At 43.8% G+C, this 27,167-nt stretch overlaps 1 protein-coding gene and 1 long non-coding RNA gene across 4 annotated transcripts in view; both read left to right on the top strand.

The window, feature by feature from the left end:
- S1PR1 (sphingosine-1-phosphate receptor 1) overlaps window positions 1-4,881 on the top strand; it is a 51,760-nt gene extending 46,879 nt beyond the window's left edge. Inside the window, exons 1-2 of one of the 3 annotated variants that reach the window (XM_068141006.1) lie at window positions 624-883; window positions 2,138-4,881. In XM_068141006.1, the coding sequence (XP_067997107.1) occupies window positions 2,269-3,408 (1,140 nt within the window). In that variant the 5' untranslated portion in view covers window positions 624-883; window positions 2,138-2,268 and the 3' untranslated portion in view covers window positions 3,409-4,881. Of the gene's footprint in view, window positions 1-623; window positions 884-915; window positions 1,142-2,137 lie in introns of those variants that run through there. The other 2 variants (XM_068141005.1, XM_068141008.1) reach the window with 2 other exon arrangements.
- Window positions 4,882-11,400: 6,519 nt separating this feature from the next.
- The window catches only part of LOC137442370 (uncharacterized), a 151,489-nt gene continuing 135,722 nt past the window's right edge, over window positions 11,401-27,167 (top strand). The window contains exon 1 of the long non-coding RNA XR_010987651.1: window positions 11,401-11,614. This is a non-coding gene — a long non-coding RNA (uncharacterized lncRNA). The remainder of the gene's footprint in view (window positions 11,615-27,167) is intronic.

The raw sequence follows: 27,167 nt of genomic DNA, 5'->3' as shown, positions 1-27,167 counted from the left end.
TTGAGTCCTCTCCTGGCCCTGGGTCAGTGCTGACTTTTGCCTTTGCAGTGGGCTGCTAGTTGGCAGCCAGCAGCACCTAGGGCCTGGTGCATGTGCTGTGGGAGGCAAGCTGCTTGGTGAGTTGTCCAGCACTGCACAGGAGTCTATGGGCCACAATTACAGATGACTCCCCACATGGCTGCTCCTGCAGCCACTAGGCCTGCCAGGTTAAAACCAGCTCTGCACAGCCCCAGCTTATTCAGTGGGAAAAGGGAAAATCCTCTTCCAGCTATGTTCTTTAACGTTACTTATGTCTCCCGTGAGCAAGGCCCGAGGTGGCACGTAAGATACTTCCCGAGCTTTGTCCCTTCTGTGCCTGTTCAAAGTGGGATGAAAGACAGGTACGATTAGAGCCGGCACCTCATTCCCCGGACTAGTTGCCGCCTTACCGCCGGGCCAGTGAGTGAGGCGCGGCGGAGGCCAGCACAGGAAGGGTTGGAGCCCGGACGGGGCAGCCCCCTCCCCGCGCCCCCCAGGCTTCTGGGGGGGGGTCTATAAAAGTCCCGGCACAGCAGCGCCCGCGGCTGCTCCCTTCCCTGCGGGCAGGGCCCCGGTGCGCCGGGCGGAGTGGGGCGGGGCGGCGCGGCGAGGCGAGGATGCCTGGGCTGCCGACGGGGCGGTTGCGAGAGCCCGTGTGGGACTGGGCATGCGGGTCCTTACTACGAGCCGCCCCGCCGCCGCAGGCAGGGAGGAGTTAGAGGGGAAATCGTCGGGAACGGGGTGGAGAGCAGCAGCGACAGAAACATTAAAACCACCGACCCCCCGGCCCGAGCGCTGGAGTTACTCCGCGAGAACGCAAAAGATGCGCAGGGCCGGTGTGGGCTCCGCGCTACGCTTGAGCGAGGTAAGGCTCGTGGAGCCGCGGCCGCGCACCGCACCGCGGGCACTGCACCGTGGGGCCGTCTCTGCGGAGCCTGGGGCCACCGCGAAGTACCGGCGCCGCGGCTCGCCTTTCGGCGCTTCCCTCGGAACTCCCGAAACAAAAGAGGCGAGGGAGTTGTCTGGGGCCCGCCGTGCCCGGTTTGGGGCCGCGTCTGGCTGAGGCGGCGCGGAATGGAGCCGGAGAGCGGCACGGGACAGGAGCCGTGCGCGCTAGAGACCGGTACGGGACAGGACCGGTGCGATCTGGAGCCCGGCAGCGGTGCGGGACAAGTGCGGTGCGGACTGAAGTGGGGAGCCGTGCCTGCTGGCATCACACCGCCTGCGTTGCCCCGCTGAAGCTATAACTTTGCCGGCTCTTTTCTTGCGGGATTTCATGCCCTTAATTCTTTTAGAAAGTTCATTAGAAGATGTTTACGTGTATTCCTTAACGATTTTAAAAGCTTGCATTGCTTATTATTCAAATGCAAGGTGGGCGGTTTTGCCATTCTTTGTTTCAGACCCGCGGGATAGGCTTTTTATGTATTTCATTGATTTTTCCGTATTTTGTTGGTTTTCTAAAATTTGTACTCGTTTTTACTTTGCATACTTTTGTAAAGCATGTTCTTCTGTTTAGTAAGGACACCCTGTTCGTGTTTATAGCTTTGAGATCATCTCTTGCTTATAGATAGATAGATCGATAGATCGATGGATAGATAGATCAGTGAATTCATCACTCGTCAAGGCATAACTGCCCCCTTGCAAGGCATAACTGCCCCCTTGCAAGGCATAGTCAGGCTTTATTAATGGAGGAAAAGACAGGGCTTCTGTCAAGTAATTTCTTGTGCAGGCTTTCCACACATTTGCAGTTAAATCAAATCAACCTCTTTCCCTTTCTAAATCTCTGCTATTGTATTAAAAGGTGTGTTTCCCACTGAAGGTACACTAGAACTTACTGTTGGGGAGCTTTGACATCGTTCACATTGGAAGAAGTTCCATTAACAGTCCTTGCCGACTCCAATTTAGTTGTTCAGCTCTGCATAACAGGGCTTTGATTAGCTTCATCTACTGAATGCACCTAACAATCTTTTACATGTATTTTAGCAGCTGAATGAAACAGATTCCTAAGTGAAGACATTTGTGGCTGTGACACCCAACTAAACTAGTAGATTGTTTTAAAACATTTTTCACTGTTTGCCTTACATATTTTAATTCTGGGGTTTGTGCCTCTTGTTCTCAGGGCTGCGACTTCTGAGACTGCAGCAGTGCCGGGCAGGCTGCGGGGGCAAGTGGCTGCAGGACCACCACCGGGTTTGTGCTCAGTGTCACCGTCCGGTGGCCACTGGGGAAAACAGCACCCAGTCGGGCACCATGAGCTCCAGCACCACCACCCCGCTGAAGGTCGTCAGCAGCCTTGCCAACACGGATGTCAACTATGTCATCAAAGAGCATTATAATTACACGGGGAAGCTAAATGAGAATGCGGACAGTGGAATAAAAGTGACATCAGTGGTTTTTATCATCATTTGCTGCTTTATAATATTAGAGAACATTTTTGTCTTGCTCACCATCTGGAAAACTAAGAAGTTTCACAGACCCATGTACTATTTCATTGGGAACTTGGCTCTTTCTGACTTGCTGGCTGGTGTGGCTTACACTGCCAACCTCCTGCTATCCGGACACAAAACCTATAGCCTCACCCCCTCCCAGTGGTTTGTAAGAGAAGGCAGCATGTTTGTTGCCTTGTCAGCTTCTGTGTTTAGCTTGTTGGCCATTGCCATTGAGAGATACATCACCATGCTGAAGATGAAACTCCACAACGGCAGCAACAGCTTCCGCTCCTTCTTGTTGATCAGTGCTTGCTGGGTTATCTCTGCAATACTTGGGGGACTCCCCATCATGGGCTGGAACTGCATCAGCCTCTTATCCAACTGTTCCACTGTGTTGCCTCTCTACCACAAGCACTATATTCTCTTCTGCACCACAGTTTTCACCGGTCTGTTGCTATCTATTGTCGTCCTCTACTGCAGGATCTACTCCATGGTGAGGACTAGGAGCCGCAGGCTGACATTTAGGAAAAACATTACCAAAGCTACAAGGAGCTCAGAAAAGTCCTTAGCTTTGCTCAAGACAGTGATCATAGTCCTGAGTGCCTTCATCGCCTGCTGGGCTCCCTTGTTCATTCTGCTTTTACTGGATGTGGGGTGTAAAGTGAAGACCTGTCCAATCCTCTATAAAGCAGAGTATTTCTTAGTACTGGCCGTGCTCAATTCAGCCACGAACCCTATCATCTACACCCTGACAAATAAAGAGATGCGCAGGGCTTTCATCAAGATTCTGTGCTGCTGCAAATGTCCCCCAGCAGAATCGGGGACCAAATTCAAGAGGCCAATCATCGGAGGGATGGAGTTCAGCAGGAGTAAGTCTGACAACTCCTCCCACCCACAGAAGGAGGAAGGCGACCGTCCTGAAACCATCATGTCTTCAGGCAATGTTACCTCATCTTCTTAGGAGTAACCTGGGGGGAGGATATTTCAGAGCCCTCCTCTGACACTGGGGAGCTGAGACGCCTCCTGCTCATGACAGCAGTGTTGGGCTAAGCGAGTGAGTAGCCTTAGTTCTCATGGGGCACACGGTGCACTTGCAAGGCTGGAGTTCAAGAAATGGGACAGACTGTTCTGGCTTGTTTTGTCTTTGCACTGAGGCAGCTCAGGATTGTCAGGCGCATTCATATCCTGAAATCTCCTTAGTAACTCTGAAAGACTGATGCCTTGGTGAAATGATGCCTGGTGTGTGTGAGAGAAAGAGAGAGGGGGAGGAGGGAGAATGAATCTTTTTTCTTTTTTTTTTTTTTCCCATGTGAGAAGAATGTGAAGTTATTTCTCCTTTACTTGCAGTGCACCACTGACACAAAGATCCTTCTGTAGTGAATTTAGTGGTTGCTCTGGTATAGTTGGTCTGAACTGTCGGTTTAGCACATAACAAGGAAAGAGATAACACAAATACAACTTAGACAATGTACAACCATAATTTGGCATCACTTTTCAGAGTTTTTAGTTCAGTCTTAAGGTGTTATGTGCAGAGTCCAAAGCTGTTGGGGTTTTATTAAGCAAAATCATAGCTATGCATTTTTGCTCTTGGTCCATATTACATCGGAAGCCATTTCCACTGACTATGTCAGATTTCATGGAGTAGCTCAGAGCAGCATTTGGCCCCATACATTGATCACCTTGTTATTCTATAGCATTAAACAAACTCACTATGACAAATGTAAGGTAGAATTAAAGGTAATTTCTCTTTAAGATGTCTGAAAATAATAGTATAAGATACTATTGACAACAGCAGAATTTTTGCCTAGGTAAAGAAGAGTTAAAAGCCACAGGGGCAGTTCAGTGTCAGTTTCACAGCCTTTCCAAGGGTAGAGATTCTGGGTGGAAAAAATCTGAACAGAGTACCCTGAGTTTCAGGAAAATAAAAGGAAAGATGAAGTGAAATTACTATAGCTAAATGCACTTCCATAACAAAATGCAATACATCTTGGCACATTTTATTAATAATTTCAGCAAAGGTTTTATTGGTTCCAGGAAGAAGTACCTGTTGTTAAATTGAATGTATTTGTTTTACAGCATCATTTTTACTCCTCTGTTTTTCTAACCTGTGCTAATGGGGTTGAATGTGTATAATGTAAATAAGTTAATAAGATGTGGGAGACTTCATGCGCCTAGAGTATTACTGTAACAGAAGTGGTATATCTGGGATAGCTGAGAGCAACTGACTGATTTACAGTTATTGGCAAGTCCTAGAAGTGGTATTTTGTAAAGAAAATGTATTGCCTTTGTAGTAAAATTTCCAGTGCAATTAAACTCTTGGGGTTTTTTTCTGGTTTAAAAAAAAATAGTATTTAAAACATTTCTGACTTTTATTGTTCAATTTGCACATAGCTTTATTGACTTCTAAACATTAATAAACTGATTTTTTTAAATATTTTGTCACCAGATCACTAGTCATTTTGTACTGTTATGGGGGTTGCTTCTTGACAGAAGCCAGTGAAAAGAATTTCTTGATTTCAGTACATGCTGGGATTAGGCCCGTTCTGTGGGAACATAAGATGCATAATGCTACTTACAGGATCATGATGTCATATATAAAAGGCACACTAGAATGTCATTTTTCATCAGCATGCTATATTGATGAATTGCCATTGGAATCTCTACAGCAGCGATGTGTCTCCAACAGCTAATGAAGTACAAACAAAAGAAAAACCATGCCTGACACTTTTACAAAGGCTGCCTAGAGTAGAAGTGAAAAAATTCACATCTGTCACTAGTATAGTTCCTAAATGGAACTCCTGGCTTACTGCACACATCAAGGAAGTTTATGAAGTGGCAGGGTAGTTGAATAGGTGCTGCACTACTTCCACAGGCTTGACTTCCACTTCCTCTCTTGCGGCCATTCCCTCTCAGTATTACTTTTAAGTTCCACAGAACTCGCACAGGATACAGTTGGAGTCTGGAGATAAACCTCACCTTCTCACACTCTATGTCAGCACTGTGCAAGGTCTACTGTGGGAAACGAAAGCTTGCTCACCGAGGAAGGCTCTGGGTCACAACCTCACTTCCTGAAGGAAATTCCAAAAATGCCCTGAAGACAAAAGAGTGGAAGCAGGCTGGAATCTCTCTCCATCTGTCTGCCAGTACGGAAGGAATGATTTCATGTGTGCTCACTTCCTAGGCTTTTAATTGGTGACCTGAGCAGGGCTGGAAAAAATGTCAGATCTGTATTTGCGCACAAGATAAAGTCTCTCTTGGCTCAGGCCTTTATTTGGGCAGGGCTGGTTTACACCAAGTGCTGACAGTCAGGAGGGAAAGCACTGCTTTGTCCCAGGGAAGAAGTCACTTCTAGGCAAAGCACCAAAAGTAGATAAACCATAAAAAAAACACAAGTTACTAGTGAGTAACTGAAAAGTAAGAGGGATGAGGCAATGCATAGAGACAACTGAATTTGTAGAGGTGAGTTTTACCCAAAAGACAAGGGCATTTCTGCTCTTGAAGCCTTACAATCATTAAGGCTGTTTGTCCCACACTGGTCTGATATCCTCTGACAGGATGAGCTGTGTCACAGCAAGGCTGTCGCTGGGCCCTCCTGGCTACCACTGGCCTTTCTGTATTCAGAGTTGATAGCCCACAGGTGAGTCATTTCCCTTTGCTTTGCCTTTGTTTCTGCATCCCTCACTTATCTAATTGTGCCGCAGGCCTTTTTGGAAAATGCCTGCTTCCCTTATGGAGGTGACTGTGTGATGGAAGCCCAGTTTAGAATAAACCTTTATTAGAATAAACCAAACCAGGTTGGAAGAGACCTTCAAGATCATCGTGTCCAACCCATCAACCAATCCAACCCACCCAAACAGCTAACCCATGGCACCAAGCACCCCATCAAGTCTCCTCCTGAACACCTCCAATAACGGCAACTCCACCACCTCCCCGGGCAGCCCATTGCAATGGGCAATCACTCTTTCTGTATAGAACTTCTTCCTAACATCCAACCTGAACCTCCCCTGGCGCAGCCTGAGACTGTGTCCTCTTGTTCTGGTACTGGCTGCCTGGGTAAGGAACTCAAAGCTGTATGTAAGTCACACGGTGCAATAAGAGCAAACACCAGAGTATGGCACTGGGCCATGGGAAGCATTTCCTATGCTCTTGATCATGATGACTGAAATCTGTTTCCTCCATAGACTGGCCACATCTATGCAGTGTAGGAAGCATCCTTCCCAGGCCCTGGACTACCTTCTGTATGCACTGCCAGGGTGTGCAGCTTTGTCCTGCTGTTGCCCATGTGACAAACAGGCAGAGAAAATAAAATCAAAATGGAGAAGGTGCATTGTGTCAAATGCCTACCTGAAATAAATAGTCTGAATTATCTGGAGTAACCTGGCCCTTCGATGTATGTTCTTTTTTTCCTAGCTGTTCCTCCAGTGTAAGGAACAGACCAGGGACAGAAAATGATGATCAAATCTGTCTGTTGCTCTCTCAGCAACTTCCTGGCTAGGTGTGCCTGTGTGAGACTGAGGTATGAAGGGGTGTACATTGGTGCAACAGAGGGGCTGTGGTGAGAGTGCCCTACAGACAACTCAGCAGGAACAAACCTTGGGCTTGCTGTACAATGCAGGCAGCCAGGACCCAAACCAGGGACATGAAAACCATAAAAATAGAGGTATTCATCCCTTTTTTACTCTGCCACCCATGAGATAGAGGAATTGCCCAATTGCAACATTTCTTAATTTGGCCTGGAACACCTCAGTACTGATTACATTTTGTATGGGCTGAGGCATTATCAGATGTTGTAAAAAGAGTCAGATTGACAAAGCATCAAAAAATGTGGCTATGTAGACCAGGCCTTGGTAAACTACTCAGCTCTGAAATGCTGGAAACTCCCCAGGGATAGGCTTTGTCATTTGGAACGTTCTGAAATTTCCCAGGAAAAACATATATAGTATTTTAGTAATTCCCCATACTCTGCTTTTCTTGGAAAACAAAATGATTCCAACTACAACTGAACCCATGAAGATTTAAGAAACTAACAAAAGCCACTTAAATTCAGTTCCCCAAATCTGCTTTCACAAACTTTTCTAATTCCATTGTTGTGTTCAGAAAGAGTTTGCACATTTGTAATTGTCTAATTTGTTCTTTCACATAAGTCTTCAAGAATTGCATCCAGTCAAGGAATCTCCCTTCAATTATTACTCCATGCAAAGGATTTTCTATGATAATTAACAGTAATCAAATTTACACTGCACACATGAGTTAGATATAAGAGCATGTGGTACAGCTAACTTGTTCTGGTACAAGTTTTCCAATGAATTAAGTGCCTGGAGAGATCTGAAACTCAAACATGTAATATAAATGAAGATAGTTAAACTTTGTTTGGTTTGTGTGTGTGTTTTTTTCAATCAGGAATAAAATTAGTGTTTATGGCATCCACTGCAGAGAATTACAACCTTAAGGACCCTCTCCCTGCAGGAACAGGGTGATGAATTCCTCCTGTGCCTCCCTGCTGATCCACAAATTAAGATAAATCTTATCAAAGCAGCAACTGATAAACACCACTCCCATAGCCCCCAGCAATGCTCTACACAGCCAGGTCTCTTACTTTACCGAATAATCTTTTACTGGAGTGAAACAGGAACCATTTCCTTGCACTTGGACACTCCGTGCTACCTTCATGGGACAAAAAGGCAGGAAATCCCATCAGCCACACCTAGGAACGCTCTGGCATGGAAAAGTCCTAATAAGGCAGAGTGACAAAGCTCCCTCAACCCTCTGCGAACCTTCCACCAAGGCTGGTTTAGTACTTGCCTAATGGAAAACTGATGCAAAGGCAAATACTGCCTGGAGAAGACCCCGTTTTAAGTACGTGGTACAGTAATTATACATTGAAATGGCTCATCGGAAAGGTTATGTGACCAGACCCCCCGAAAACATTACCACATGTAGGCAACATTTGCAGTGTTTATTCAGAATCAGCCTTCCCAGCTAAAAGTGGGCTCTAAATACGGGCTGCACAAGTTTTATAAGTAATGAACACCTGGAAAACGCAGGCTAGATGGAAATACCTGAATAAATACAGGGTTAAAATTATCTGTCTGATGGGCTCCATGAAATCTTTGATGAAAGCAGTATCACTACTTGGGAAAACTGTAGTTTGAGTCACAGCTGATAGCTGACACTTCCTGGTGCTGACTTGATCTCTCTCCTAAAGGTAGTTTTGCTTTCTGAAAGCATAGATACAGTTGGCATAAACCAAGACTTCTTGACTTAGCAGGATGCTGGTATAAATTGCTGGAATACTGTCTCAGACAAATTCTTGCCTGTAGTGAGCACCTACAGTTGTACAATGTGAAAGTGGGAACGTGAATTGCTACATGCAATAGAAACAGATTTTATGTGTTTACTGAGAAATTGCAGTAACAATTCTCCTTATGTTAACATTTGATTCGGCACAAGACTGATTGAGAGTGTAAGGAAGCACAAGATTTTAGGGACAGTTTGGGATTATTGGGGGGGGTATCAAGACAATAGTCCTAGTATTATCTACTTGACATGAAAGGAAGGAATCCTTTCTTGTGACAGACACAAGGCTGAAGATTTAAACTTGTGAACTCTACCCTTAGACCTGCAGTTCTTTCCTAGGCAACATCTCATGAATTTCCACCTTCCCACAAGGATATATAAATAATATACACATAAGAATGTTTACAAGAGAATATTCTGAATGTTGTGCTACTATTTAAAGAGCTGGTATCTGTGGCATTTTGAATACGGAGGGTGTTTTTCCAGCTCGTTTACTGCCTAGATACTCGCAGTATTTCCTAGTGCTTTGATGAGCTGGATGCTGCTGGATTACAGTTAGTAGGAGAAAAAAAAAAAATCTAGAAGTATGTGCAGGTCCACCGTTGTGTCTGGAAGAAGGATCGAGATCTGGGCTGAAAGACACATTCTGAAGAGGTGCTATTACTGAAAAACAACTTGACAAAGTCTGTGTTATTATCTTTCTCGCCTTCAGGGAAGACACAACTATGGTCTAACGCTTTCTTCTAATCTGGTGGCCATACAGATGTCTGTTGTGCAAGGAACACACGTGAGCAGTTTCCCAAACACCAGGCACTTTTAGATGTTATTTCCATCTGGTTCAAACGCAAGATAAGAAATGTCTTGTAGCTGGTCTGTAGTTTCTCTCTCTGATCAGGGTTATTTGATCAACGTACCTTTTGAACAAATCTTTTACATTGGCACGAAGATGTTATTTCAAAGCAGCCTAGAACTTTGTCCAAAAAGTGGTAACTTTTATTTTGTTGTTTGTTTAGGTTTTTTGTTTGTGTTTGTTTTGTTGTTGTTTTTTCCCCCCACCCCGGTCTTAAGAATTCAACACATTCTGCATTTTATCAGCTACCTTACTGATTTTGTCATACTTCACACATTGCTCAAGGAAATCTTTAAGCTCAGAGGCTGTCCATTTCCCATGCAAAAGTGGCTGCATCTTATTTTCCTAGTAAGTAACAGGCGTAAGGAGAGGAACCTGTCTGCATAACCGAGGTGATAGTGAATGCTCATCTTTTAACTTGAAATGGTTCATCAGTGGAAGTGCTCTATTCAGGGCTCTAATGATACTGGTGAAGTTCGGCTTTTCACTAAACTTGCTGAAAAATGCAGGGGCATTAAAGAGGGTTCAGAGGACAACAAAGCAAGGCGCTTTAATGGGATGAACTAACATAAAAGACTCAGTGAGCGAAGCCTTTTCCCACCGCAGAGACAAGAATGGGGAAACACAATACTCAGCCTAGCAGCTACGCCATGGAAGTGTGCTGGGCGACACAAAAGGAAAACTTTCAAAAGCGCCAGGCAGAAAGCAGCTTCAGTTTATAGGAACCTGAACCAGTTAGAACACGTTAGGTAGTTCAGATTAGAATTTACCTGTATCTTGACGTTTGAAGACTCAAAGTACCATAGCCTTTCGGAATACAATTAAGGGCTGGGATTGCTGCGGTTTTGTAAGACTGCTGTACTTGAACGTGCGATCTTTCCCACGGCACCCAAGGCCGCAGACCACCTCCACACAAAATGGCCGCGGGCAGTGTTTGCCCGCCTCGGGGGGCGCCGGGGGGAGCCGCGCTTCCGCCACCCCAAGCCGCAACACCTGCGGGCAGGGCTGGCTCTCAGCCCTCATAAAGATTGACGGTGGCTTCCAGTTGCTTATTCTAGGGCGAAACCCACCCTCACTTACTCCCCGTGCCTTTTCCGACGAGGCCACTGAAACCGCTGCGGGTGCCCTCGCCCATGGCCCCCTTCCTGTGTGTCGCTCTTGCCCTCGCCCAGGTTTTCCTGCTGGCCCGGCCCGGCCCGGCCCGGCTTTTCCTGCGCCGCGTTTCCCTTCGTCTTCGCTTCCCTCCCGCTACGGTGTGTCTGGCTTTGCTGCCGGAGCCGAGCAGGCAGGGACGGGCGGGAGGCACCAGGGGAAAGGGAGCCCCGAGCTCGCGGGACGCGGCACCAGGGGAGTAACAGCAAACCAAAACCACCCCCCCATTAAAAAAAAAAAAAAACCCAAACCAACAAGGCAAAGCGCCCCTGAAAACCACTTTTCTCTCGGTAGTAAGTAAATCAATCAAAAGCACGTGCTGTAACGCGGAGGTAAGTGTGAGGAGTCCCACAGTAAGCAACGGCGGCGAGTGCCTCTGCCCGCTGAGCTGCGGGCTGCCACAGCCCCCGCTCCTCGCCTCACAGCCCCCAGCCGGCGTTCGTAGCTCTTGAAAGGTTAAACCAGCTGCTCAGAAAGCGTGAAGGGCCGCTCAGCCTCCATGAGTGCTGCGTTAATGGGTGTTGAGCCTCAACTTTAAAGGTGAGAATTTAGGCGCAAGCAGCTGTGAAGCAGGCCAAGCCTGCTGAAAGTCAGTGGTTTTAAGTACTTAAACACTTCTATTTACTGATGATAATTGCACCAATTGAACACTAATTCACCCCTTAAAGCGCGGTAAGGAGAGCGGTGGGCTGAGGGGATAGATGTGTTTGTGGAAGAAGCTGAGGGCCCGTTTCCTGTGGCCAGTCCCAACCCGCTGCTCCTCAGGTGGCAGCAAGGTGTGTCCCCTCCCGCCCCGGACACCTCCAGCTCTACCTCTCAACGCATCTCACTACGAACAGGTCAACCCTGGCTAATCTTTTAGCGTAAGGTGAGAGCAGCCGTAATTTTTTTTTGGCGGGTTTGTTGGGGGGGGGGGGAGAGGAGGGGTGTTTTGTTTTGGCAGAAGTGCTTTGCAGGTCTTTGTTCATGAAAAGAAAAAAAAATTGTTGAAATCGCCGTTTTTATTTTCGCTTAGCTGAAGCAGAACTGGCTCTGCAACTGGCTGTACGAGGTGGTATGGCCGAGGGCCTGCCCGGGACAGCCCCTAAACATGCCATGCTCTGTGGGTAGCCTGGCATGAGGCGCTGCCGGGAGGGAGGCAGTAGCTGAGAAAGCGGGGAATCGCGTGTCCTGGGGGCGTAAGGAGGGAGAGCAGGTAGGGCTGAGGCGCCCAGCATAGGGAAGCTGGGTGTGGCAGGCCTGGGTCCCTTGGGTGTTGTGCCCAAAAGAAAGGAGGACCTTGGGTCTAGATTGATTTCTCCCCTCCCAGTATGGCGGGCTGTGGTGTTTGTGTGGGGATGGAGCTACAGTAGTTGAGGTGAGGTTGTGTGCTTGTATCAGTACGTTAAGCTACAACATACTTACTCAGCTGAAGTACAGTGAGAGTAAAGATACTACATGAAATTAAAGCCCGAACTTATAATACAGTCTTGGTAGGTGGAGTTTAATTACAAACTCCACTGAACACAAATACAGAACCTGTGGTGCAGATCACAGACAAAGTGCTATAGTCTTGTCTCTACTGTAGTCCTCCAAACCTACCTGAGTATTGTCTGTGGTCCATCTGGGCAGCCTCTTGGGAAAAGGCTATTTAAAGATGCAAGGCACAGAGCAGGTCAGTACCACCCCAGTTTGACACCGTGAGAATTATGATGCAAAGTAATGCTTACTCAGAGCATCCAGATTTTTTAGAACAGGTTATTAAGCAGCTTTCACACTAGTTTCTGCTGATCTTGTATACATTTGTGTAGATCCTTTATTGATAAAATAACTGAAGTTTTGATCTTTCTTCCTGAAGAATGTTCTTTGAGACTTGTTCATTTCATCAAAACGTTTATTTGCTGGGATAGAAGGGACTGCAAACAAACAAATCTGATCAGCTATGCTGGAGAAAGCAGCAGTATTCCTAGAGGTCCTATTTTTTGTCCAATTTGACTGTGTCCCTGCACAAAATGAAGTTAGCGTGGCTCTGAACCACACTTCAGGGCAAAGTGGAGCAAATAACAAAGCATTTTTAGCTGTATTTCAAGGCATTTTGGTATGTGCCACTTGCAGCCTTAGCTTTGTGTAGCCTCTACTCTCTGTTACGGAAAATGTACTTAATAAAAATCTTTCCCTTCAAAATGAATGCTATTGTGAGGATACAGTGAGTCAGAAAAGAAACAAATATTAACCACAAAATAAAGTTAGTCTAACCGCTAGTAGGAATTCTCTCCCGTCCATCAATCAGCTGCAATACCTTGTTTTTCCTTGTGTGATCATAATTTGGCAGTAGTTTAATGAAACTGAAAGTGGAGTTCCCACAAATCAGAAGTAGGACTTTCACTGATATAATTGCATGCATGAGACCAAAGCCAGAGAACTCAAAAAAGATTGTCACCTTTGAACGTTGCCTAGAAGTGTCAAGCAGGTCCATGTTTGCCTGGGTTTTAGAGGTAGTACAACGATGGCTTTAATGTGTTCAGATTTTTTATGACATAATGAATGAAGCCTGTGAGACTTTGTCTGATACATACTTCACATTGCAGCTTTTGCATTTTTTTTAAATTCAGATTCAGGTAACATTGACATCCCTCTTGTGCTATGGGAATGGAAAGGATGTCAAAATACAAACATGTCTTGTTTTTTTTATTTCCTAGTTCTATCCCACAGTAGCTAGCTCCCTTAGCTGGCTTTGCTCTGTGACTCTCTCTGGCACATAGCACATTGGCTTGTTGACAGCCCTTAAAGACTGGTAATACTCTGTTGTTAGCCCTGCTGTTAGACTTGGAATTTAGACAAAGGTGTATGTAGTGAAGGACTCGGACAAGTCCTGCAATTTAAATAAAATTTTGGCCATACAAACATAATTCATAAAAAGTTAATGGTCAGATCTCCCATGTTGTCAAAATGATACTCAGGGGTTCCAGTCACACTCAAGAAGATTGTTACAGCTATGTCCATTACAAAGATACGTCTGGCCTGTTTGACTAGTTGTGGCTGAGGAACAGCAGTTTCTGTGCTGATGAAACATGAGAGGAGAATGTAAACATTGTCAGTCATTTGCCTTTGACTCCTCATTCTGGATGGCTGTGTGTGCTTTAGCATATAAGTTAAATGAGCATGACCTGGGGAGTGATTTAGGAAAAAGGCTTGGACTTGCATCTGTCTCGATCCTAGCACTCTTTAAAGTGCTGCCACAGCATGCTGTGAGTATATTAAGAGTTTGCAAAGGTGAAATCTGGGAGAATAAGTCAGATGGAAAGCAAAGACCAGAATAACAGGCTGCCCTTCTTATTTCTCTTTGTAGCTACATGTTTCTGGAGGTTTGTATGTAATTTTAATTTACCCTTCACATGGAAGGTAGGTCGAGTGCAGACACATCTCTTTGCTTTGACCTGGGCATCTGAGCCTGCCTAAGCAGATGTACCATATTTTGTGTGGTTTACTAGTTTCAGCAGTGCTAACATGGCTAGCTGGTGTCTGGACTTGATCTGTCTTGCATCTTGCTAGCCTTAGATACTCTAATTTATCTGCCCCCAGGCATGCAGATGTACCCAGAACTGTTTTGATTGCAAAGACATTACTACAGTTCCGGTTTATGGTTACTGTCTGTATTTCAAAAGAGAGCTTTTATATGTAAAGCATTGAGGAAGCTTAAATTACACTGTTTACTTGTATTCTCTAGAGAAGGATTAAAATTCATGCTTTTCTTATGTGTTTTATTTTGTTGTTTTGGGTTTGTTAAGCGGGTCAGGCATCATTCCCCATTACTCCTTGTTCATTGGTTTGTCACAGGATCCTGCTGCTTGGTCACTAAAAGGCACACTTGCTCTTTGTTATTATACAACAGTTAATTAGCAATGGGACTATGAATGGAAAGCATTGTAAAGCAGAAAGAAGACTGCAAGAGTTGTACAAGGAGGACACTCATTTAATGCAGATCCTATGCTCAGATCACATTTATTCTTGGCAAAAGGTGGTGGAAATTCTATCAAATTTGTTAGAAGTTCAGCGCACTTCTACCAGACCTTCACCTGACCCTCTCAGTGGTCACAGCCTAATACGTTGATGCTAGTTTTGGGTCAGACCTTGAACTTCTGCTGTCAGTGAAAGATTTACCACCAGTTAGCATGGGAGCAGTGTTGTAACTGTAGTGAAAAATGAATGATTGCTGCACTTCTTAATTTTTCTTGTGCTCTGCCTTGCATGCTGGCTCAGGCCTTTCTCTCGGCATGAAAGGGAAATCCTGCAAAACTGAGCACGACTGTAAATTTCAGAATGACAATGTGAGATGTTTAGAAAAACCAAACTTTAGCCCCACCCTACTAGGCAGGGACGAATGTTTATGTGAGCAAACCCATAAAGTCTGCATCAGTAGGAAATAAAGTGGTTTGTTCGTTCATTCTTGAGAATCTAGAATAGTGCTAAACAAGTGAATGGTGGATGTACGAGTGCTTATTTCTGTCCATTAAGTGGAATTCATGTCACGGTTCTAGAGGTGCTTTGTGAAATAACATATGCCCCAGTTTATGGTACGGAATGTGTACTGCTTGCATTACTTAATTGTTAAGTACTAGTACTCAACAATTAAGTCCTTAAGTCCTGAGGTAACTCGGTTAACTTGCACAAAATCATAAACAGAAATAGGTGGATTGGTGGGCAGCTGCTGGGGAGCTGAAAGTTACAAGAAGATCAGGAGAAAGAGCTGCAGGCTCAGAACAGGCTCTGAGGTAAACATTCCACGTTATCCGCACAACTGGAGCACAGTTTTACTGTAATTTTGCAGAATTACAGGATTATTTTTTAAATAGACAAATTACTGTATTTTACATATAAAACCATAGGTTCTAATAAGGTCTGGGTGAGCAGTACTCTGATGTGGTGTTCCTTTCATGTATGTTAAAAAAAAAAACGAAAAAGAAAAAAAACACAAAGAGGAGTAAGTTCAGATACTTGCAAATCACACCTTGTAGGAGCCTAAACACCTAACTTAATTGCAGTTTAGGAGGTGAAGCTGCAGGTTCTCCTGTGGGTGACAGTACTCTGCACTGATTTTGTGTGCCAGATGGAGTTTTCCTGTCTCAAGCCTTCACATATCATGTGAATGATGGGAATAGCCACTTACATATGTTTTGGGTTTCTGTAATCGTCAAGAATGTGCTAGCATCTTTGTTTGAAACTCAGATATTGGGGAATATGAACCACTTCTGAGTCTTACAATTTTGTTCATTCTTAAACTTGGGTGGTTCCAGGAACTTGGCTACAATTTTTACTACTTTTTTTTTTTTTTTTTTTTTTTTTTTTTCTCGGAACTTGCCTCTGCCTTTCTGTATTCTGCCAGGCATGGAAGGAGAAATGGCAAAGGTCCATGAGAAATGGATGTTCCCTTGGGGCTATAGCATGGCTGGACATAAGGGAAACACTGCTATGTGTTGGATTAGGAATCAGTCTGAAAGGCTGTATTTTATGAAACTTGCAGTTTCTTAAAAGTCTAAATGTTGCATGAAATCACTGAACAGAAAAGTCATCTAACATATTGTTGTACCTTCAGTCATAATAAGTATGCAAGGTCATCCTAGAAACAATTTCAACTTGTTTGTGAAGGTCTTCCTGGGTGAAGGCTTGAAAGTTCTTCAGGCCATCCATCCTAGCACTTTGCTGTCCTTACCACAAAAATCTCTAAAACTGCCTATTTGCAGTTTACGTCCATCACTTCTTTTTCTGTCTACACTGCCTACTTTCATTTGTACTTGTGAAAAAAATTTAGGCATTAAAAATCTGTCAGTCTGCCACCTCATTCTCTTAGTCTTTAGACTAACTTGATCCTAGTTGATGAAATTGTTCCTCAAAGATAACCCTAACACCCCCTCCCCCCACCCCAGATGCTCTTAAATTGGATATTAGTATGTGAGTGTGCTTTAAGAATAAACTACAGCGTTTTGAACATACCAAAGTTTGATGCATACCTATGTCTATGTTAAGATAGTGTGTTACTGGCTTTAGAAGTAGCTTTAGAATGAATGTGACCCCTTTTAACAAGCAATAGCAACGAGAAGTGTGCAGGGTTGTTTCACCAGTTGCAGACTTTTTCATCAGCTTACCAAAATCTGTTTTAATTGTCAGTTCAGGTGAATGAGAAAAACCGGTTACTTCATTTTCTAATAAAAGCAGAAGTGTTCCTGAATAAATTTGGATTTGTGTTGGTTCTTCTTGGTACTTGATAGTGAAAACTTAGGAAATTCTATGCTAGCATAAGTGAATTTTTGCTCTTGTTTGTCACTTTACTTGCAGCCTGTCACCTGTAAAGATTTTAGAAAATTTGCTCAATCAGCTCAGCTTATGGTAAATTAGCAAACAGGTTCCTGTCTTCACTGTTTTTATACCCTCAAATCTAATTTAAAACCGCACTCTTCTGTGACTGCAGAAGGCAATAGGAATATGGATGTGTGCTGTATGCTTGCTACCTTCAGCTACCGTCATCTTTGCTATGGCCTCCGTGACATTGCAGTGTTCCCACAGCAACCAGGGGCGGGGCTCCTGCGGGACTCTACATCAGAGCGAAGCCCACTTGCTTTGGGATGTTCTTGATCCTCCTACCTTCGCCATCTGACTGTGCTTGCCCCTCTGTTTCTTTTAGTCTATTCTTCTTTCCCATTAAAAAGTGCTGGTTTTGTATGGCAGAAGAGAGCTTACACGAAGGGATGCTTAGAGCATTGGTTTGGGGGGAAAGTTGAAGTGCATTCCTGTCCTGGAAAAGGGAAAATGCTCCTATCCCAAAAGTTCATTTTTCTATCAGCCTGAAAGAGTTGTCAGTGGTCCTTGTCCCGTTTCTATTGTATCACTGTTACCTTCCTGCACCCGAGTTCTGTCCAGAAGCAGTTTGACCTTATTTAGATACTAACTGGCCAATTTATACACCCGGGATAAAGGCGAAAGTTAATTTTTGAGTCTGCGATTAGGTAGTATGTAATGAAGTAACGTGATTGATGGATAAATGAGTTCACTTCCAAGTTATTATCGCTTGCAGACCGTAGGCACTTTAGGCCGAGAGTCTGTAACAAAATCTGGCCGCGGCCGTAGCGCCGGGGAGGCAGAAGGACCTTCACCCTCCACCGCGCACCCACCTAACTCTGCGCAGCCGCGGCATCGGCCCCGACGCGCTGACCTGTTGGATGCTCTCGCCAAGGGAACTGTGCGGGACCAGAAGTATTTATGGATATTTCCCAGTACACCTCGTCTTCTCAGCTATCTACGAGAAGGCCTGCAGTGACGCTTGTCTTTGAGCACTCGGCGCCGCTGCCGAGCAGCGGAGATGCCAACGGACTTGCCTCGGCCCTCCTGCGGCGGGGCGTGCCCGACCCCTAGCGGCGGGGAGCGGGTGCCGCCCGGAGCTGGGCCCTGTCGCCTTCATCTGCTGAGTTGGGTGTGGGACACGGAAACTTCAAACCTTTCCGCCTCGCTGCTCGTATAATCCACTACTGTTAATGCCACGGGCAAGGGCTTGTGTAGGGCAGGGACTTGCTCCTGTGTGAGATATTGCTAAAGTGAGCAAACTGGTACAAAATCAAATGTGTACAGGGAAAGGATTTTGAATAGTCCTGTTTTATTAGGGCAAGATTTCAGACTTCTGGTCTTGGGTTTTAATGTTTAACATTTATATTATTCTGACTAAACTGAACTAGTTAGGAAAAGAGGGAGATGTGAACAGAAGAGGGGATGCTGTTACCAGACTTTTGTTTGTAAAGGCAATAGAAAAGATTAGGAAATAGTTCCTAAAAAAATGACCTGTGAGGCCATGATTGCAAATCTATTTCTGGATTTACCAGAACGTGACATTGAATCTTACGCAATTTCATCAGAAACAGTAATTCCCAGATTCCTAGCATTTTTAAAGAGATTTTGTATGTGGTACCTAGATGCAGTATTAAACTGTTGAAAATACATATACCAACTTTATTCCTCTGCTACTGATGTTTCTCAGTATTGCATTGGGCCACTGTCTTCCTTGAAAGCAAGTAATCTTCCTCTTCAAAACAGTAAGAAATAGTGAAATGTTGCTTTATATTGAAATTGTAAATTTGTAAAGCCAAGCACTGACAAAGTCAGAAAGCCAGGAGTACTCCTTGCATCAGCTAGGACTATCAGCTTCAGCAAGTGACTCTTGGGAAGTGCAGGATGCTGCAGCCTTGTCTGTAAGCTGGTGTTTTTATGTGTGTGGTGGTGGTAGTTTTTTTGTTTCCCTGGTATGAAGTGCTGGAAAGTGCTCAGTGGGAACGACTTAATGACTTCAATAATTCAGCTTCCAGTCCACTAAATTTCTGCTGATCCAACATTGGTTAAGATTCTTGAAGGATTTAGTCGGATTTTGGTGGTGACAGAGTGTGGTAAAAGTGTATTTCTCAGCTGAACCCACTTTGAAGCTAAACCTGTTAGAACTTCCCAGTGAAAGTGACAGATTTGCAATGATGAGAAACGTAGATTTCAGTTTGGGATTTTTTTCTTTTTCATTCCCACCCCCCTGAGATAAACCTTACTCTGATGCAGACGGCCCTGTGGTAAAGGAAAGGAGAATGCTTAAAGTTTGGCAAATGAGAAGTAACGGGAGAGTTTACAATGAAAAGACAAGTGCTAAGCAGCATTGTCTGTATATTTTGTAACTTTTCGTGTGTGTAATGAATCATTCTCTCCTTTTTATGTAACAGAAAGCTTCAGTCGTACAGAACACAACCAAATTTTATAGCAGTGTAGCTAGTTGCATGCTTGTTTTGTGGTGTCTTTTGTTTTTTTTTTCTGGTGTGTGTGTGTATGTGTTTGGGAGGGTTGGTTTGTTTGTTTTAAAATTTGTATCTTTAAAAACAAATAAAATGTTAGGAGGGACTTTGTAAAATATGTGTGGTAGGTGGATTCCTGACTGCTCTTTGTAGCTTTGAAAGCCCCTGTGTTTAATACAGAATCCCTTTCAGCAAGCCCAGAAGGCAGAAATGGATTGTAATCCAAAGCACGGCTTGAATACGCATCTGGAAGCTTGTAAAAGGGAAGAGCTTCGTGGTTGAAGCTGATACCAGAGATAAATGTGAATTAGAGGGCTTCTAAGAAGCAGCTTTGGCACCACGTTTGAATTGCCCCTTTAGAAATGCTTTTAACATTACGTGATAAGTGTACGTTTAAAGGAGGAATGTATCTGGGGTACGAACTGATTAAAGTTTAATTTACAATGAGAGCATGAAAGGTAGAAGAGGACAGGCTGATGTTTAATTTAAATGACTTTACCGTCTTATGTTTCTCCAGTGTTATGAAAGTGAAGCCCAGAGAACACAGTTCAGTCAAAGCCTCCATAGGGCATGATATATTTCTTTGAGGAAGGCTATTAAAAAAAATATCTTTTATAAATGTAAGCCTAGCAGGATCAAAGCATCATCTGTAGCAGTGAAATTAGGAGAGAGTTGTGTTAGTTTTGAATATGGTGTAGTTTTCTATCAGTATGAGAAAAAAAAACACAAAGGGTGAAGCCTTTCACTAGGTGGGGCTAAGCCCAGAAAAAAGTGCTGCATGATGGCCAATGCAGGTTTTTTTCATTGTTTATTTTGATAAAATACAGCCTCTGAATCCTGGAGGTCTGCTACCACATATGGACTAACCACGTTAATGTAAAATGCATAGGACAGTGAAGCACAAAGAGCAATGCTGCATTTATGCCTTATAATCCTAAAGGTCATCTTTGGAAAAACATCTGGGCTGTTTGAGGTTTGGCTGGTCTGAATCAGCTTATAGGAGGAGATGAGCTAAATCTAGAACAGGCAAAAGAAGCAGTGTGATTTTTAGAATGCAGTCTGCCTGCTAATTACTGGGTTGTTTCTGTCAATTTTAACTAACTGTGCTTTTTCTTATATGATAACTAGAATTCTGGATTAGGATGATGGTCTAACAGATATCACAACTGGACCTGGGTGAAAAAAATAGTAATCTGCAAGACAATCTATCCTGTGAGTGCCATCACTAATAGGTTATTCCAGAGTTGCTGGAGAAATGTATGTTTCACTCAGATGCTTGAATCCTTGTAGAAGTCTTCCCTCAAAACAAAACCAAACCAAAACAAAAAGGTGCTAAAGCAATTGATGGAAGTTAACAAAATAGAAATTAATGCTTAAGGTGGAATAACATTTTCTGAATGGTAGATGTGATAAAGGGGCTGGAAGTGTTCAGTGGTTTTGTCAGGTCCTTTGCTTCCTGACTGCTCCTGGCTTTGATTAATAGGTCAGTTCCTTTCTGAATGTGGTTCCGCTAGGCTGTCTTTGTGATCCTAATCTTCAAATGATCAGTCATTCCTAATGATCCTGTAATAGGTATGTGGCAAGTTCTTTTGCACAGGCTGGTTGGGCACAAACACATAGTGTCTGCAGAAAGTTTAAAAAAAAATATGAAGAATGATCAGATTTCTGCCTGTTGTTCTTACTATTATTGTTATATATTATCTATTAACACAATCGGTATTAGTATTATTGATGATGATCATTTCAGGTGATTTAGGATTCTGTCCACTGGGATCAGTACTGTATTTCCAGAGACACGTACATAGTTTATGTAAAGTGCCTCTATCTGTGAATGTACAAATCCATATTTTACCAAGTACATTTCTAACAGTATAGCTCTGCTTTTGTTTAGACAATGGTATAATAGTAAAATTCTTTTGATTTCTACAGAGATACTTTTTGTTTACTCGACTTTAATTTGCATTAGATTGGACCCTAGCGTTTATACCATATAATCACAGAATGGTCTGGGTTGGAAGGGACCTCCAAAGGTCACCCAGTCCAACCTCGTTTGCAGTCAGCAGGGGCATCCTCAGCTAGATCAGGTTGCCCAAAATCCCTGTCCAGCCTCACTTTGAATATCTCTAGGATCCTGATCACTTCCCTGGGCATCCTGTTCCACTACCCTCATGGGGCAGAACTTGTTCCTAACATCCAATCTAAATCTACTCTTTCTGAGTTTGAAGTCATTGCCCCTTGTCCTGTCACTGCAGGCCTTCCTAAACAGTCTCTCTCCATCCTTCTTATAGCCTCCTTCAGGTACTGGCAGGCCACCATTAGGTCTGCCTGGAGCCTTCTCCAGGCTGAACGCCCCCAGCTCCCTCATCCTGTCCTCGTAGCAGAGGTGCTCCAGACCCTGATAATTTTCATTGCCCTCCTCTGGACCTGCTCCATCAGTGTCACAGTATCACCAAGGTTGGAAGAGACCTCAAAGATCATAAAGTCCAATCAGGTCCCTGCCCTTCCTGCTCCTGAGCTGGACACAGTACTGCAGGTATACTGTAGAGTTAAGTCAATCCTGGATAATTAAGACAAAGTTCATTTTGACTAGGTTAATTAAAGTGCAGCCTGTGTTTCTATCGAATCAGTTGGTCTGATAGCACAGCTCAAGTTGGTCTTCTGTATGTGGAGGGGAAACCACGTTTGCAGTGTGCAGTGTTCTCCGCTTCCAGCAGAGGGCACAGAAAGATGCCTTTTGCGGCTTCCCTGAGCAATATGAGCGGCACGTTTTATGTATTGCAGCAATAAATTACGAATTTGTAAAAGGAAGGAGAAAATCAAAACCAAGCGTTTCATATAACAGCAAACACAAAGAGGAGCCAAAATTTGCAACATCAGCTTTTCAGCTGATGCTTTGGCATAATTTTTTCAACCTTAACCTCTCAGTATATGTAACCTTACTCTTATGACATCACCTGTTTCTTTCTTAGTACTGTAATTTCTTAGCATTACATTAATGATGCATAAGGAGGGGGAAATTGTATCTGCTGTCAGTGTTCTCTGTTGTGCAAGGTCTACTCTTTATTTTTCTGTAGCTGCAGATTCTGGTTACCTGTAAGATTTCTTCCAGCTGTTACTGCAGCACTCATCATGTGAGCCAGGCTCAGCACATGCTTCTCCCTTGGTCACCCATTTATTTTCTTTTCTGGAATCAAAATCAGAGTTATCTCTGAATCTGCGCATTTCAGTGCAGTTAGTTATAAGCAATTTATCTGACCTGCTTTTTCAATAATTCACCAGACTGACCCATAGGTCCTGGTGTTTGCCAACATAGCTTTCTAGGAGAGTGGGAGGATGTCACTCTTGCATTGAAATTAGTATGCTTCCTGCAGAAAACTGATTCTCCAGCCAGGGAAAGCCTCTCTTCAGGACATTACAGGAGGAAAAAATGTAACTACAGGAATTTCACAAGCCTGCAATTCTCATGCAGAGAAATTTCAGAGGTTCACTTCAGCCCTGTGACACCTACTGCTTATGTCTCAGTCTGGCTCCTGGCCTTTTGTTTACAGACCATCTTCATTTTTCCTGTGATATAATAAGACCACGCAGCCTTCAAGAATGTGCTTTTACCATTAAGAAAATATTCTGAAGAAGTGTTTGCCTGAATAAGTTTTCTGTTTTCTCATTTTCACAATGGCACAATTGCATACAATGTGAGCACTGTAATTTTTTGCTGTGTCACAGAATCACAGAACAGTAGGGGCCTCTGGAGGTCACTAGTCCAGTGCCCCTGCTAGAGTGGGTTCACCTAGAGCTGCTTGCACAGGATTTGGGCTTTGAATATCTTCAGAGAAAGAAGATATCTTTGCCTTATATGTCCTGAAGTGGCCATGTCCTATAATTTCTGAGACCTAAGAATGCCTATATTGTTATTTTGTGTATTTGAAATAGACCTGAATTTCTTGCTGGATTTTAGCTAAGAAAGATTGTTTATCACAAGAATAAGAAAGATACTTGACTTACAGGTCTTTACATTTGTAAATGCCATATAGTTGTATTTTCACTGCATTCCACATCTCTGAGTGTCCATGGACTCCAGATCAAACTATCTTTTATCACATTGAAATAATTGTTTTACTTTCTGCAAAGTAAAAGTATGTTATGTCAGGTAATAGCTGTTACAGTTTTGGTAAATGAGGGTTAATTCCATGGATTTTGCCATGTATGTCTGCATGGTGATGTCAGTATTTATTTATATCATCATAATGTCTGCAAATACCAGTCATAGACATCTCTGCCTTGGTGCAGACCAGTGAAGAACTACAGGCTAAGTTAATGAATAGCATCCAGTGCTACTTTGCTTGGATAATCAGAGGCTTTGACAAGTGGATCATTTTGCTGATCAAGTATGTAGCCCAAACTCAAGGCTTTGAAAGTCGTAACTTCTCCTCTTTTGGGGAAGAAAAAAAAAGAAAAAGGCAGCATATCTAATCAAACTCCCTTTATTTTTAAAAGTACTTATTTAGCATAGGGAGGGAAATTTTCTACAGCTGGTGGTCACACAGGGTTGTTATTGAAGGGGAGTGCAGGCTAAAAGTCACTCTGTAATTACACTCTGTGGTTAGGTCAGAAATAGTATCACCACAGGCTTCTCGGTTCCCCTCTTTTGTTCAGCTCTAACAAGTGACATCAGCCTGGATAGTCAATGAAGGAGGATCTAGGAAATAGCAGCTTTTTTATTTTTTTCCTCCATTTACCCTGCTGTTCTCTTTTATGTACTTATACACATAATACAAAAACAATTGCAGTCAAAATGACTGATAATTTTGTCTCACATGCTATTCCTTATCCCAGAGGCTTATGCCCTCCTGCCTGGCATTAGATTGCTCCTGGAGCTGGCAATCACACTGAATAGGAAGGGCCTAAACCCACAAAAGGAGGCTGGGTTACAGAATGGATGCTGGATGTGGCATAGGAGGAGGCGTTTGGCTGGCTGCAGCCGTAGGCTGTTTGTTGTCCAAGGAGAAAATAGACATTTAAATGTAAGAAAAGCACTCCAATCTGAGCTGCTCCTCCAGCTTTGCTTCACTTTCCTCATGGCTCAGTTTAGTGTCACATCTGTCCAGTTTCATGGCCCGGGAGAGCTGAAAGTTGAATAATTGCATGTTTACAATTGCTAAGGCATTCTGACTGTTCCTGTGGAGATGGGAGAAGGGTAAGATGTATTCTCTAATAGAAGCAGATTCCTTCAGTAAGAAAACAGTGAATATTTTTGTGGACAGTTGGACATTAACTCATAGATGTCAGATGACGTCATACCTTCACACACAGTCCCCCACAACATCCTACTCTCTAAGCTGGAGGGATACGGATTTGATGGGTGGACTCTTTGTTTGGTAAGGAATTGGCTGGACAGTTGCATCCAGAGGGTAGTGCTCAATAGCTTGAAGTTCAGATGGAGAGCAGTGACAAGTGGTGTCCCTCAGGGGTCTGTACTGGGACTTGTACTGTTTAATCAGGACAGCAGGATCAAGTGCAGATGACACCAAGCTGAGTGGTGCTGTTGATATGCTAAAGAGACAGGATAGCATCCAGAGGGACCGGACAAGCTGGAGAGTTGGGCCCAGGTGAACCTCTTGTGGTGCAAGGTGCTGCACCTGGGCCAGAACAATCCTCATTATCTGTACAGGCTGGGGAAGGAGGTGATAGAAAGGAGCCCTGAGGAAAAGGACTTGGGTGTTCTGGTAGATTAGAAGCTGGACATGAGCAGACTATGTGAGCTTGCAACCCAGAAGGCCAATGGCAGCCTGGGCTGCATCCAAAGAAGCGTGGCCAGCAGATGGAGAGAGGGGATTCTGGCACTTTGGTAAGATGTTACCTGGAATACTGCATCCAGTTCTGGAGCCCTCAGTATGAGAAGGACATTGGCCTGAGGAGCAGGTCCAGAGGAGGGCCACAAAAATGATCAGGGGGTTGGAGCAGCTCTGCTACGAGGACGCGCTGAGGGAGCTGGGGTTGTTCAGCCTGGAGAAGAGAAGGCTCCAGGCAGTACCCGAAGAGGGCCTTCAAGAAGGGTGGAGAGAGATTGTTTACAAAGGCCTGCAGTGATAGAATAAAGGGCAATGGCTTCAAACTAGAAAAGAGTAGATTTAGATTGGATGTTAGGAACAGGTTCTACACCATGAGGGTGGTGGAACACTGGAACAGGATGCCCAAGGAGGAGACTCAGGTCTCTTCCAACCCAGACCATTCTGTGATTCTATGACAGAGACAGGCTGTTTGCAAGTGACAGGGCCATTTTTTTTCCCCACACAGGACATGTAAGGCCATTTAGATCATTTTGTCTAGCTTCCAGCAAGGGAGGAAGTAGTGATTGCTGTGCTAAATGGGACAGCGTTTTGAACTGTTTGGAACAGATGGAGAGAAAATTGGACTGTTATGATAAGAATGGGAAATTTCAATGCAGATGGATAAGAGGTCACCTTTATACTCTAAATTGCTTTTTTTCTCCCACCTGTGTCCAACCTACAGCTAGTTTGGCATACTCTTAGTCATACTCATTCTTTTTCTAAATCAAATAGTTAAAAAATCCACCTTTTCTGTGAACCAATAATACCTTCACATCTTCAGAATTCTCTTTCCATACTGTCATAACTGAGAAATACCGCTCTGCAAGAGGAGGATGTGGGTATTTTATGAGAAATTGTGAAAGAAAACAGAAAAAAGTCTGGTAAAAGGAAACTTCTTTTGTCCAAAATAAATGCAGTGATCTGAAACCCTTCTGATTCCCCCATACTTCTGTGGCCTGTGAATTCTAACCCAGGTGTAAACATACTTCCTCAGGAACTGGTCAGGGAGTGCAGCTGCTTACCTGTAGTTTTAGGAGGTTTGTTAACACTGCGAGTTCTGTTTAACGATTTACTGATGCTGTTATTCTCCAGCTACAAAGGACATAAACTGCAGGAAAGTCCTGAACACTTTGTCTTCCTTCTAGTTTGTAGTGCTCCTTGAGATAGCTCCTTTTGTGGTACTAACCCTAATTACGGTACTCACTATAGGCTTTTGAAATATTAGCCTCAGCTAATTGGTGGGAAGTGAAGACAATTTGCTGTTGTCTTAATGGCATTTTTGTAATTTATTTTTGGACATTTCCTGTAGCTTTGCTTGGGGTTTGTGGTTTTGTGGTGGTTTGTTTGTGGGTTTTTTTGCTTTGGTTTGTTTTTTTAGCTCAGGAATATATTTTGTTCCCTAGTGTTTCAGCCCCATACTCAGGGCTTTTCAAATTTATCCACAACAATTGGTAAATATTTGGATGTGTTTGTGAAAATTGTGGATCTGATTGCTTGGCAAAATTTCAGGGGCTTTTTAAAAAGCTTTCTAGCATTTCTCAATCTGGTTGCCTGGAAAAAAGCCAAAAAATAATATCCTTACTTATTGGCCTGCACAGTAGCACTGACTCTTACTGTTTCTATGACAACAAATAGCTTTTTTCATCTCCACCAAATCATCTTTGTGAAGCACAGTAGCCTGTACACCAGATTATTGGGAAGACAGCAGGCCTTCTGGATTTGAAGGTGTTACAGGTACCTGCAAGGGCTCATATTTCACAGACTTTGGTTATGCTAATGCTGTAGTCAGAACTGACTGCAG

Source organism: Melanerpes formicivorus, unplaced genomic scaffold, assembly GCF_026170545.1.
Source record: "Melanerpes formicivorus ecotype bairdi unplaced genomic scaffold, bMelFor1.0.p_v2 SCAF_7, whole genome shotgun sequence".
Taxonomy (NCBI): Eukaryota; Metazoa; Chordata; class Aves; order Piciformes; family Picidae; genus Melanerpes; species Melanerpes formicivorus.
This window is presented reverse-complemented; position numbering and strand designations above follow the sequence as displayed.